The 13,641-nt window shown below is 47.9% G+C and overlaps 1 protein-coding gene across 3 annotated transcripts in view; it reads left to right on the top strand.

The window, feature by feature from the left end:
* The first annotated feature begins 351 nt into the window (after window positions 1-351).
* Window positions 352-13,641, top strand: part of CCND3 (cyclin D3) — a 98,068-nt gene continuing 84,778 nt past the window's right edge. For 2 of the 3 annotated variants that reach the window (XM_030315504.1, XM_030315503.1), the window contains exon 1: window positions 353-554. In XM_030315504.1, the coding sequence (XP_030171364.1) occupies window positions 549-554 (6 nt within the window). In that variant the 5' untranslated portion in view covers window positions 353-548. Of the gene's footprint in view, window positions 555-13,641 lie in introns of all 3 variants that reach the window. The other variant, XM_030315502.1, reaches the window with a different exon arrangement.

The raw sequence follows: 13,641 nt of genomic DNA, 5'->3' as shown, positions 1-13,641 counted from the left end.
AGAAAAGAAAATGAACTAATACACACAAAGGGTCTGGCCCGGTGCCAGACATATAGTAAGTCAAGAAACAGCACATAAAGTTGCTGTTCATTTCCTGCGCCACGCGTGAACGAAAGGCGCAAGCCTAGAAGGCAGAGATCTGGGAACCTGCGCCACACTCGCCCCAACCGCTCACCTGAGCCTGGGGGCGTTCCCCGCCCCCTCACCTAGGGCACGTAGGTCGGGGTCTGCAGGGCGGGCCGCGCACAGCGCGGGGAGGAGTCGGGGCCCAAACTTTAGCTGAACCCAGCACCCAGCTCCTTTGTCTCCCCCGCCCCCTCTTCCCCACTTCCTGCCCAGCTTTAAACTCGGGATCCGCCGCGCGGACTTTGTAAACACGCGGTGCCTGCGGGGGTGGAGACTGGTTGTGTTCAGGCGCCTGGCGGAGGGGTGCACGCCCCTCGGCACAGCTGGAGGTGGCGACCCCCAACCCCCCCCCCCCCAAAGACGGAAGCCCGAGGCGGCGGGACAGTGAGGCCACAATCCTTGCTCCGGGGGGCTCACCTGCTATGGAGGTAGGCTTGAAGGCTGGCACAGCCTAGATAGATGGGGTGTCAGCGTCTTCACCTTTCTCTGGGGCCTCCAAACTCAGGCTGGACGCCTGGGGTAGGGGTCCGAGATGGGTGGGTTAAGGAGGTCACCGCTCTGTCATCACCTCCCCGTTGTTGCCCTAAAGGTAGACTCACTTTCTCTCCGAGTGAGCCGTTCTGTACGTATTTGAAGGGCAGAGTAGCCCCCCCAAAGCCCCAAGCTCTGTCCGTGCAGCCCCTCTCCAAGCTGATGTAGAAGCCCAGTGGCCTTCACTGAGTTGTCGTTCTTCATACTTCATACTCCAGACATAGGGGCGGGAGGCGAGTAGGAAGGCAGAACCAACGTGGGCAAGGAGCCTTCGAGTCCTCCTGCCAGGCAGGACGGAGAGGGGAGGTCAGAGGACAGGACTGGAAGGAGGGAGCCCTCAGTGTTCGTCCCTCTGGTGTGTCTGATGGGTACAGAAGCCTCTTCTGTGTCTTTTAATGTATTGCCAAGACAATTACCTGCAGAAATTGGTTACCGTTACTAAGGAAGCATAATGGTTTCATTTGCTAACACCGAGCATCTCCTCTGTGTCTAGGGTTTATGGAATGCTGAGGGGTGCCATGATGTTATTCTTCTATAACTAGTGTGGGTCATGGAACAACCGAGACAAAGCACCAAGCTGTGCTGGCTAGCAAGACTTCAGAAAGAAGAGGACATGGAGTTAGATTCTGAGTGACGGATAGTCACCAGGCAGAGAAGTGGTAGGAAGTCTTTGGGGGGCACTTGTTCCTTCTGCAGAGCTGAACTGAACCCTGACCGTGGTGTTGGGCATTGGGATACAATGAGGACCCAGAAGGCATTCCTGCTGTTTTTAACTCACCATCTAGGCATGAAGAAGAGGAGGGAATGAACACGATGAATTCAGGGAAAGGCATGTGTCTGAGCTGGTCCCTAAGAATCCATCCACACAGTGTTGGGGTACCCACTCCTTATCTTTGGACTCTAGGGCTGTTTCCACTGTTTCCTCTATGCCCCCCACCTCAGTTCTCTTAGGGACCAGACATGGGTGAAGAGAACTGGATCTCCCAATGCATTCCTTCAGAATCTTCTGTTCTTTCAGTCCCTGGGCTCCTTGGAGGGATGACTGACACAACATCTGATGAATTCATTCACCACCTGTTTGCTATGGTCATACTCTGTCTGCACAGGCTAGATGTTGGGGGTAGTAGAAGCCAGAACTTCCACTTTGCCTGGAATTTGGAATCAAAAGCATGTCTGAGAATTCCAGTAGGGTCCTAGTCCTTGAGACCATGATCTCCGTGGTCCTAAGTGCCTCCTCTTTTCTGTTTCCTTACCTGAAGGGTTCAGAATACCAGTTGACGCTTCTATAGTACTGTCCTAGTATAGTACTAAATGTTTGGGGTGTAATGTCTCATTTAATTATAAGTCCTATGAGGTAAGCAGTAGGCTTATCTCCATTGTATAGATGAGAAATCTAGGCACAGAGGAGATAAGTCATTTTTCTTTCTTTTATTTTTTTAAGTTTATTTATTTACTTTGAGAGAGAGACAGCGTGAGTGGGGGAGGAGCAGAGAGAGAGGGAGAGAGAGAGACAATCCCGAGCAGGCTCTGGACTGTCAGCACAGAGCCCGATGTGGGGCTCGAACTCATGAACCATGAGATCATGACCTGAGCCAAAACCGAGAGTTAGACGCTTAACGAACTGAGCCATCCAGGTGCCCCAATAAATCATTTTACTAAAGAGTACACCAGAGGGATACCTGTGTGGCTCAGTCAGTTGAGTGTCCAACTTTGGCTCCGGTCATGATCTCAAAGTTCGTGGGTTCCAGCCCCATGGCGGGCTGTCTGTTGTCAATGCAGAGCCCACTTCTGATCACCTATCCCCCTTTCTCTCTGCACCTCCCCTGCTTGCTCTCTCTCCCCAAAATAAATAAACATTAGGAAAAAAAAGTACACGAGAAATAAATGGCAGAGCTGAGATTGAAACCCAGGGCACGTGACCTGGGAGCCCCTGTACCTAACCACCAGACTAGCCTGCCTCCTTGATTGACCACATAGAATGTCCACTTGATGGGTCGCCTGGGTGGCTCAGTCAGTTAAGCGTCTGACTTTGGCTCAGGTCACAATATCGCGGTTTGTGAGTTCGAGCCCCGCGTCGGGCTCTGTGCTGACAGCTCAGAGCCTGGAGCCTGCTTCTGATTCTGTGTCTCCCCCTGTCTCTGGACCTCCACTGCTCATGCTCTGTGTCTCTCAATAAATAAATGTTAAAAAAAATTATTAAAAAAAAAAAAAAGAATGTCCACTTGAGCCAGGGACTTAGGAGTTTCCAAAAGGTCCTGTGTCTTGGGTGGTACAGAGGAGAGAAACCTTTTAGCTGAGCATTGGTGCTGGTAATGGTTTACCTGGAGCCCCTGCAGGTCTGGAGTAGGTTTGTAAGGACTACACAGAGCTGGTATGCTTTCCTTATGGCCCTGTGTGTGTGTGTGTGTGTGTGTGTGTGTGCGCACACACGAGTGCATGTGATTTCTTGAATAAGCCTCACTCACTGAGAGGAACAAACAGGTGTGATGCAAGGAAGAAAGCAACATGGATGTGATGTGCCAGAATCTGGGGATGTGGGAAACCAAGATACCTCTTTTGCTGGGAATCTTTGAGAATAGCAGAGACTTTTATATTTGAAGATTCCAAGAGGAACAGTCCATCTTGGTAGCTGAGTAAGGAACATGGTCAAGTAGCAGAAGCAGTCTTAAGATGTTCCCCTGTCTTCCCCACAGAGGCTGTATCCCAAAGCCACATCTGTGTATCTGACCCCATCCCTCCAAGCAGGCTGGGACCTTGCCCATGATGGGAGCCAGGCCACAGGGCAGAGGTTCCATGGGATTCCAGCCACTTTTCCATTACCTTTCTGAAACTCTAGGTTTTTCACTAGAGCCCTCTGCACGGATCTGGGGAGGCCTGAAGCGGTCCCCCTATGCCTGCAGTCAAACCACCTTGTGCATCTGTCTTGGGGGGGGAATGGGTGCTGATGCTGGCAGTTAAGGGTAGTGGGTGGCCACATCAAGATAACAGGTAAGCGGGTTGTGACATTCAGAACTATATAGACCTCCAGGCGACTTTTCTGCCACACATACTTTTCTCCCTTGTCACAGGGTAGGGTGCGGTGGAACCCTTGGCATGCCCAGCCCCCTGCCCCAGGCGCTTTCTTGGCCGAGGAGAACAGGTTGTACTCTTGAGAAACCACAAGAGGAAGTTTAGGGAGGGTTGGGGGTGGGGAAAGTTCTGGGGCGCCTGCCAAGTTTCCCTTTCTCTGTTCAGAAGTAGGTATGTTTATTTTGGTGTGTTTCTCTTGCCCTCAAAGACATTTAAATTTTAAACCCTCCGAGTTTCAAAGAGTTGTCAGGACCTGCCCCTGTTACAGTGGTGGTGGTGGTGGGGAGTGAGGGAGGTTGGGCAGAAACCTCCCAGGAAATGGGACTAGAGCAAGGTACCCTTTTGTTGGATTTCACCTGGGATTCTCACTGATTGGTAAAGGCCGAGTGACTTCAGAAGGCCTTCTTTTCTCCCTTTCTCTGCTCTTTCACCTCTCTCTTCCCCAAAGCATTCCCTCCAGCCCTAAACTCAGAGAAATGTGCTTATCATGGCCACTTAGGAGCTGCATTATTCTACCAGGAACGGTCCCAAGTGTTTTACTTGCCTTATCTCATTTGACATTCAGCACAACACCAGATGGTAAATACCTCTAACCCCATTTACAGAGGAGGAAATTGAAACCCAGAGAGGCCGAGAAACTTCACCAAAGTCACACAGCTAGTAAGTGGCAGAGCCCGGATTTGAACACTGGCCTATTTGATTTCACAGCCTGTGCTCTTGACATTTAAATTAACCCCCAAATCAGGGCATCAGCGTATATCAGACGCTGAAGAGTAGGAGGTTGAGATCCAAAGAGGCTTTTAAAACGCTGTTGCTAGGGGAGGGGTGCTTAGGTATAGAATTGGAAGCGATTCCTTGGAAATTAATATATTAACAAAGGATCACCATGTGAAGAAAAGGTAAGTGGGTGAGAGGTTGAGGTCAAACTCTGGATGGTTGAATAAGAAGATTTAGGAGGGATATTATAGCTGTGTTCAAATATTTGAAAGGGTGCCTTTGGAAGCCCCCGGGTAGGGGGTGGGGGACTGGTGGAGGCAGATTTCCAAAATGCCTAAGAACTTTCTAGCAAATAACTGCCTAATCCTCGTCTGAAGAAGTGAGTTCCTCGTCTAAGGGAGTCTAGGGCACATGTGTAGGAGGGGCTTCTGTTAAGCTAGGAGAAGACCTCAAAGCTTCTAACACCTCCAGACCTCCCATGTGATTATTCACCTGCTTCCTTCCCCCTTCCGGGTCATCCCTTGGCTGGCCGTGCTCCTTGGCCCATGATGGTCCCTGTCTGTCCACCAGGTGGGGCTGTTGCCCAGAGTGTTGTCCACGGACTGCTAAAATTGGGTAAAGAGCGCCATCTGGTCCTTTAGCCGCCAGCTGGTTTCATGGGTCCTCTCCCCAATTCCATCTCCAACCATCTACACACCAGGGCCCAGGGAGCCACTTTTGACCCAGTGCAACCCCTATAAAATGCACTCTTAGTCTCCCACCCTGGAGCCCCTCCCTCCCACACCTTCTTTTCCCTATCCCTGACCTTCCTTTGCCCTTGAGCTAGAAGGACCCATGCCTTGAGAGCAGGGGGCCAGGCCACCAGCTCTCGTGGGCATGGCCTTTCATACCCTTCAAAGGCATGCCATGTCGTATCCTTTCAGGGGCCTCAAAAGCTGTGGCTCTGAAACCATTTGCCCTCAGTGGCCACTTCTCCCACCCTGCTTGAAATTCCCCGGAGACAGCCATCCTAAGATGAGAGAGCAGAGGCCCAGGCTTTGTCTAGGAACAAGGGGTAGGAGAGGGGTTGCTTGGTGCCCCCTTAGGCCCTTAGAAAGGTGTAGAGCCAGTGGCCCAGGCACCAGCAGGCAGGGCCCAGTGTGCACAGGGACAGAGTGCAGTTACAAGCCCTGTGGCCAGAGGGCACCATGGAGGGCAGGCCCAGAGAAAGAGGCCATAACAGGTAATGTTCAAAATATTTCATAACTCCCGTATCCCCCTCCAACAATCTTATGAGGCAGGATGCCCACTGTGTGGATGAAGAAAGCAAGGCACAAGGGTTAAGCAGCTGGCTTCTATTCACACAGCTGGTCAGGGGCTGAGCTGAAAGTCTGACTTGGCCATTTGGCTGTAAGGTTTGTGCACAGAACCCCTCCTCCGTGCTTTCTCTCGTGGAGTGGTCAAGACAGCCAGCACCCATTAGAGAAACCACACCGGTTTGAGTCTGAGCCTGGTTCCTTCCTGCTTGTGTGAAACTGATTTCCTCATCTGTCAAGTGAGTATGACTCTAGTCCCTACTTTGCTGGGTCATTGTGGGGGTTAATAATGGCTGATATTGGGCTCCTGGGTGGCTCAGTCGGTTGAGTGTCTGACCCTTGATTTCAGCTCAGGTCACAATCCCAGGGTCGTGGAATCGAGCCCTACGTCGGGCTCTGTGCTGAGCACGGAGCCTGCTTAAGATTCTCTCTCTGCCTTTCTCCCCAACTTGTGCACTCTCTCTCTCCCTAAAAAACAATACAGTAAAAAAAAAAATAATAATAATAATGGCTGATACTCCTTGAAAGCATACTATATGACAAGTACTATCTTTTTTTGTCCTCACGGCATCTCTGTAAGGGAGGCATTATTATGTCTTTACAGACAAGGAAACTGAGGCACACAGTAGTTATACAGAGTAAGGAGCCGAGGCTTCAGAGCCCACCCTGTGCACTAGGGTGCGGACCACATGTATACATCATGCACGCAAAGCCCTGCCGAGTGCCAAACAGGTCATAAGTCCCCATAAGTGACACCTCCATTAGAATGTTGTCCTCCTCATCATCCTCCAGCCTGAGCTGCTGGCAGTGGGCATGGGGGCTATCCCAAAACAAAGAGACAGCCCTGGTTCCTTTCCTCACTGTCCTACCTATGACTCCATTTCATCCTTTCTTCTGCAATAAATACCAGCCCACAAGTTCTGGCCTGTGGTCAGACAGTTGGACAGAATACTTGAAATTGGGACTGTCCCAGAAACTCCCAGTTCTGGCCCCAGCTTTGTCTGCTCCAACTCGCCCTCCCTCCTGTCCTCTGTTCTCTTCCCTACAGGCTGCTCCTCCTGCCCCTCCCCTGGGGGCTCTGAGTTCTGGGAAAGGAAGCAGAGCAGGGCCTCAGATGCAGACCTTAGGCTCCAGCTGGAAGTGTTGGAGGCTATGAGAAGAGGGGCCGGCGCGGGGGAGAAAGGATGGGGGCACAGAGGGCCCCCAGGCTGCCTGTCCCCAGGAAGGCATCTGTCTATCCTTCACAGACTCTTTCCTAAGCTCACTGCTGGGGGCCGAGGAATCCGCTCTGGATAAGACCCAGGGGAGGGTTTACGCCTCTCTGGCAAGTGGCTATCACAAGCTGTCTTTGGATTATGGAGAGGAGGGAGGCCTGCTTCCTCCCAACACCAGGCCCCCGAGAGTCAAGGCTGTGTTTCCCCTTCCTTCCAGCTCCATCCCCTTTTCTTTAAACAGTATCTATTGCAGAACCACAAACTTGGAGGCTGTTCACATGTGCAATCTATTTTCATCACAGTGAGAGAGGATCTTGGGGTTACAGACTCTCAGAAGTACCGGGTAGCTGAGCATAGGCCAGAGTGTGGAACACTCTAGTTTTTACCAGGCCCTCTCCCTTTTCCTTCTAGTCAGCTGGTGCTGGTACCTGCTGGTGCTAGAGGCAACCTCTATTTTTTCCTGGAATTGACTTGATTCCACCTCTAGGACCAGGCTGAGTTTTTCTCTTGGGTCTTTCTGTCTCCAAGGAGACAGTCTTTTTCTGCTTGGGCCCAGCCTCTTGAGTTCTAACTCAAAAAAACTCTTTGCAACCACTGGACATGAGCTTAGTGCCTCCTGGGTCGTCCTCAGAAAGTCCTGCTTCTTCCCTGCCTTTCCTCTGACACAGTTTCTGGGAGTCATTTTTGGCATTCCTTGCGGGAATCTGTTGTGTGGATTTTCTCTGAACCTTCATTTCTTCCCAGGCACATGGCAGCAAACATATTGCAGATAATGATATCTTTTGCACAATACTTCCATATGCCAGGGACTGTTGTGAATGCCTGTGGAGAGAATGTACTGTTAGTAGGTCAGTACGTTTATAAAAAATATGCGTGTTTATTAACTCATTTCTCACTCTCCCCAAGAATCCTGCGAGGTTCCCTTATTTTACAGATGAAGAGACTGAGGCACAGAGGTTAAGTAACTTGCCTGAGATCATACAGCCAGTCCATTCTGAGAGCCTGGTAGCTGAAAGAACTCCGACCCGAGTCAGACTTTTCCTGCACGTTGTGTGTGCTTGTGTGTGTGCACTTGAGTGTGTGCCCACCCCCCAGAGGGAGTGTGAGAAGACCCCAGGTTCCCAGGGGGAACCCCAGGTCCTGTTGAGACGCTGTCTTGAACACAGCGTCAGGACACACAGAGCAGGCTGGTACATGCCTGGGCTGCCTCCTTGTGTGATGGTGTATTTGTGTGTTGCACCTCTGTGCGGAGCTGTGATGGTGTGGGTACATGTACCCTAGGCAATCCCAGGGCCTTCTCCATCCCTCAGTGCTCTTGGCCGGAGCTTCAAGGTTGTCTACTAAGCCAAGCGAGAAGGAAAGGAAGGAGCAAGAATGACCCAGCCCTGCCCCAGCAGGCAGGTCAGGTGTCACACAAGATCCAGGAAGCAGGAGTGGGTGGTGGCGATATGAGCTTTGCTAGGTGGGGCTGGGGCCCTGACCTATCTGGGGAGCCCTGGATGAATCAGCCCGACCACAGCCGCCCCATCTGCGGTGGTGGTGCACACCAGTTTTTCCTCCAGCTCCCCCTCCAACGCTCCTTTTCCTTTCCTTTCTGTCCCCCAGTCTCAGGCTTTGATCAGGGTGTGGCTCCAGGGTAGTGGCTGAGGGCACATCTCTGGAGTCAGTGGTTAAGCTGCATCCTCGTGCTGGCCCTGCAAACTTTACTTTCGAGATACCCCACCCAGAAATGGGCAGCCACCCTGGCCCAGGAAGGATGCCACATGCCCTGTGCAGAGGACAGGCTTGCACAGGCCTAGGATCCTGGGCTCACCCACCTGGAATGTCCCTCCAACAACATCTGTAAGGCTCAGAGGTCTTGTTCATTCCTTATTTATAGCAGAGCCACATTCTATGCAGTGCTGGGTTCAAGGTCAGTGTAAAAACAAATCCACCTCAAAATTATTATTAAAGTCTCCTTAAACTGCTCATAAAACACAGGATACATAGTTTAGGCATTCTCCCCCCCCCCCCATCTCTGAGAATGTCCAGCATAGACAGTTATCGTTGGAACAGATGGCCATGTCCTTGGTAGAACATGATGTTGAGCTTGAGGTAAGGGATCACATTGTATAAATAATACCTAAGTTTCTCTGGTTGATTAGTATCCCTTCCAGTGGATATAATTGAATTTGTGATAGTTAAATTGGCACATTAAGGAATTCGGTAGGCATTTGCTCCTGGGTTCTTATGGGCTCCCTGGGCCACAGGAAAGGTTTGAGTGGCAGTGCTGGGGGAATCTGGAGGAAGGAGCAGTTGCTTTTGGGTGGATTAACCAGAAATTTCTTCTCAGAGATACCATTTGAGAAAATAAAAGAGGACTGGACTTCAGGAGAAATGATTCAGGAGCTGTTTTCTTTTCTTTTAAAGTTTATGTATTTATTTATTTATAGTAATCTCTACATCTAACTTGGGACTCCAGCTCACAATCCCAAGTTTAAGAGTCGCACACTCTCCCGACTGAGCCAGCCAGGCGCCCCAGGAGCTATTTTATTTTATTAAAATAAATTTTTTTAATGTTTACTTATTTCTGAGACACAGAGAGAAGAGCATGAGTGGGGGAGAGGCAGAGAGAAAGAGGGAGACAGAATCAGAAGCAGGCTCCAGGCTGTGAGCTGTCAGCACAGGGCCTGATGCAGGGCTCGAACTCACAAACCGTGAGATCGTGACCTGAGCCAAAGTCAGTTGCTCAGTCGACTGAGCCACCCAGGCGCCCCATCCCCAGGAGCAATTTTAAATGGTGTGGTTTTTGTAATTTTTTACTTCTTTGAATATCTGAGTTTTTTTACTGAGAGCCACACTGTAGAAATAATCATTTTTCGATTCCTATTTCTATGACAATCATTAGGCTTACTTATTCTTTGTGTTGTGGTTGCTTCTTTCTAAAATAGTGGCTATTTCTAGAATCGCTATTATTTTTATAACAATAATTATTTTTACTATGTCACTTCTTGTTATTATTATTTTTTAATGGTTTAAATACTCCAGAGAGGTTGAGACATGAATGGCTGTAAAGAATGGAGAGGCCTAGGGCGCCTGGGTGGCTCAGTCGGTTGGGCGACCGACTTCGGCTCAGGTCATGATCTCACACTCCGTGAGTTCGAGCCCCGCATCGGGCTCTGTGCTGACAGCTCAGAGCCTGGAGCCTGTTTCAGATTCTGTGTCTCCCTCTCTCTCTGACCCTCCCCCGTTCATGCTCTGTCTATGTCTCAAAAATAAATAAACGTCAAAAAAAAAAAAAAAAAAAAAGAATGGAGAGGCCTGGGGCATTACACCCTTACAGATTATTGAGAATCCCAAAGAATTTTTGTTTTTGAAGGTTGTGGTTATTGACATTCTAATTTTAAATGAGAAATTAAAAGGATATGAATTCATTTAAAGTAACGGTAAAAAAAACTCACTGCATGTGAATGTAGCATCCTATTTTTTATAAAATAATTATATTATTAAATTATTAAAAATTAGTGGAGTGGGGGCACCTGGCTGGCTCAGTCGGTGGAGCATACAACTCTTGATCTCGGGGTCATCAGGGTTCATGAGTTCAATCCCCATGTTAGGCATGGAGCCTACTTAATAAAATAAAAATTAGTGAGAAGTGTGGCTTTATTTTACATTTTTGCAAATCTCCTTAATGCCTGACTTAATAGAAGACAGCTGGATTATCATGTCTGCTTCTGCTTTAATTTGTTGCAGTGTGTTATTTTGGTTGATATGTATGAAGAAAACCTGGCCTCAGATACGTGGTTGGAAAGGGAGAATTTGTGAACTGGTTTAGATCCTGTGGCCCTAGTGGAACATAGAATGATTGGTGAAGAAGCCAAATCAACAGCGTTGGGTTGGGGACTTTGGACTTTATTTAGTAGGTAATGGGGAGCCACTAAAGGCTTTTGAACAAGGAAGTGACATGATCAGGCCTTTTTTTTTAAATGTTTATTTATTTTTTAGAGACAGAGCACACAAGCAGAGGAAGGACAGAGAGAGAGAGAGGGAGACACAGAATCTGAAGCAGGCTCCAGGCTCCAAGCTATCAGTGCAGAGCCCCATGTGGGGCTCGAGCCCATGAACCGTGAGATCGTGACCTGAGCTACAGTCAGATGCTCAACCGACTGAGCCACCCAGGTGCCCCTGGACTGTTTTTTGTTCTGTTTTTTTTTTTTAAGTTTATTTTTTTATTTTGAGAGAGAGAGACAGATACTGTGAGTGGGGAGGGGCAGAGAGAGAGGGAGAGAGAATCCCAAGCAGGCTCCGCCCTTTCAATGCAGAGCCCGACACAGGACTCATGAACTGTGAGATCATGACCTGAGCCGAAATCAAGAGTCAGACACTTAACCCTACTGAACTACCCAGGCACCCCAGTCAGACTGTTTTAAGATGATTTCTAGGGCAGTAATAGAATAGAGTTGGCAAGAAAGAGTCTACATGAGATGTAACAAGGATTGAAACTAGGGTGAGGCCAGTAGATATGGAAACAAGGGGGTGATTTGGCAAAATATTTTGAAGGTAAAAACAACAGAACTTAGTAATTTTTTGGTAGGAAGGTATGAATAATCATCTGCCCTGTGAAATTGCTCTGCCTTCCCCAGTTGAGCACCAGGCATCCTTCTAAGATGAAGTATGTCATAGTTTTCTGCTTGCAGGCCGTCTCTCCTACTAGGCTGCCATGGATGCCCGCAATAAATGAGAGTAGTCAGGACCACCCCAGAATGTTTCAGCCCATGTGGCTGACAGAATGTTGGTGCCATTAATAGAAATGTAAAGCTCAGGAGGCAAAGATAGCCATTATCATTAAGTATTACTAAGTAAAGAAGAAAAGGGTAAGAGAAGATGTCAAGCTGTGAATAGAGAGAAAGTAGTGGGTGGGTCTTGAAATATATCATTCTGTTGGCAAGGAAGTACATTTTCCTGGGTACTAAAGATGTGGGGAGAAATATAAAAACATCTAGGAGAGATCGCTCCACTCTTTGTTCTCAAGTAACTCAAGTTCAGTTGGGGCACTGTTTTTCAAAACTAGAAATGTTTTCATTTTAACCCATTTTATATACCCACGTACAAACACACATGTATGTGTATATCAAACAAACAAGTTCCACAAAGCAATACTTACCCTTACTTTAGATAAGGTCTTGTATTTTCTTTTATTCTGTTGTTTCTTTTTTCTTTCTTTCTTTCTTTTTTTTTTTTTTTTTTAATGCTGGTCATGATTAGCTTCATGACTTCATGACCCGGTAGAGTGTCCTAACTTGCAATTGGAAAAACACGAAGTGGGCGAGGTTTCACTGAGTATTTTCAAAGTTCTGTTAGCAACAGAAATAGATTGTCAAATATGAGGCAAAAGGAATTTATTGGAAGAAGGTTAGGAACTCAGACACGCCAAAAAGGCTGGAAAAGCATGTTTGGAAATGGACAGAAACTGATAAAAGTGCCTGAGGGCTGGGCAGAGGGTCCTGCAGAAAAACGAGTGGTTACCTCTGCCTGGCCACGCATGGTGGGAATGGACGGGCCGGACCCTCCCGTGTCTGTGGTGCAGGGAGGCAGGCTGGCTCCTGGATTTGCATTAGGGAAGAGGAGATCCCCCAAAAGGAAGTGGCAGTGCTGTAGGAAAGAAGGCTGGATGCTTGACAACCAAAAGAGAAGAGTCTAGAAAAGGCATCATGGCTTATGCTCATAATAAGATGTCTATCAGTGAGTGAGTGAGTGGTGTCCTTGCACACTAGTTGACCTACATGGTGGGCATGTTCTTGCCCAGCTGGTGGCCTTGCATGTGGTAAACTTTCCTTTCAGAAAGCAGTTTGGCTACAGGTATCAGAACCACATGCCTCCTTCGGGGGAGAGGGCCCATGCTTCCATGATATTCTGACCCTCTGCCTTAGTAATTCTGCTTTCCAGGCTCTGTCCTAATTTTAAATAATTCCAAATGTGGAAAAAAACCTCTGTGACAATTTTTATCAAAGTGTTATAGACAGTAACACTTAGGTACAAAGATTTGGAACAACCAACATGCTTCACGATAGAACATGATTAAGTAAAGTATGGCATATCTAATAAAGAGAATATTAGGTAGCCATTAAAATGTCAATTGCAAAAATATGTGATACCACAAAAATTACTTTTGTAGTAGTATTAAGGAAAAATCAGGATGCAAAATTGTACAAACAATATAGTGCAACTATATATTTTACACGCACACATATACACGCACACACACACACAAGAAGAGACTAGAAGAAAATATACTGTAATGTTAGCAGTGGTTGTTGTTTTTGTTTAATTAATTTATTTTAAGAGAGAGAATGAGCAGGGGGAAGGGCAGAGAGAGGGAGAGAGAGAATCCCAAGCAGGCTCCTCACTGCCACTGTGGTCTCCATGGGGCTGGAACTCTCGAACCTCGAGATCATGACCTGAGCTGAAACCAAGAGTTGGACACTTAACCAACTGAGCCACCCAGGCACCCCAGCAGTGGTTGTTTTTTGAGGCAGTAGAACTATGCATGCTTTTTTTCCTACTTTTTTTCCGTTTTTCTAAATGTTCTGGTTCTGTAATAACATGAAAAATGTGATGGTCACGAGTCGTGTTTCCCTAAGTATATAGAAAATCAGTCTTCTTTTTCTTTCTTTTTTTTTTTTAATTTTTAAAAAATGTTTATTTGTTTT

This window comes from Lynx canadensis, chromosome B2, assembly GCF_007474595.2.
Source record: "Lynx canadensis isolate LIC74 chromosome B2, mLynCan4.pri.v2, whole genome shotgun sequence".
NCBI classification, from domain to species: domain Eukaryota; kingdom Metazoa; phylum Chordata; class Mammalia; order Carnivora; family Felidae; genus Lynx; species Lynx canadensis.
Note: the sequence above shows the minus strand (reverse complement) of the source record. Positions and strands in the feature narration are given on the sequence as shown.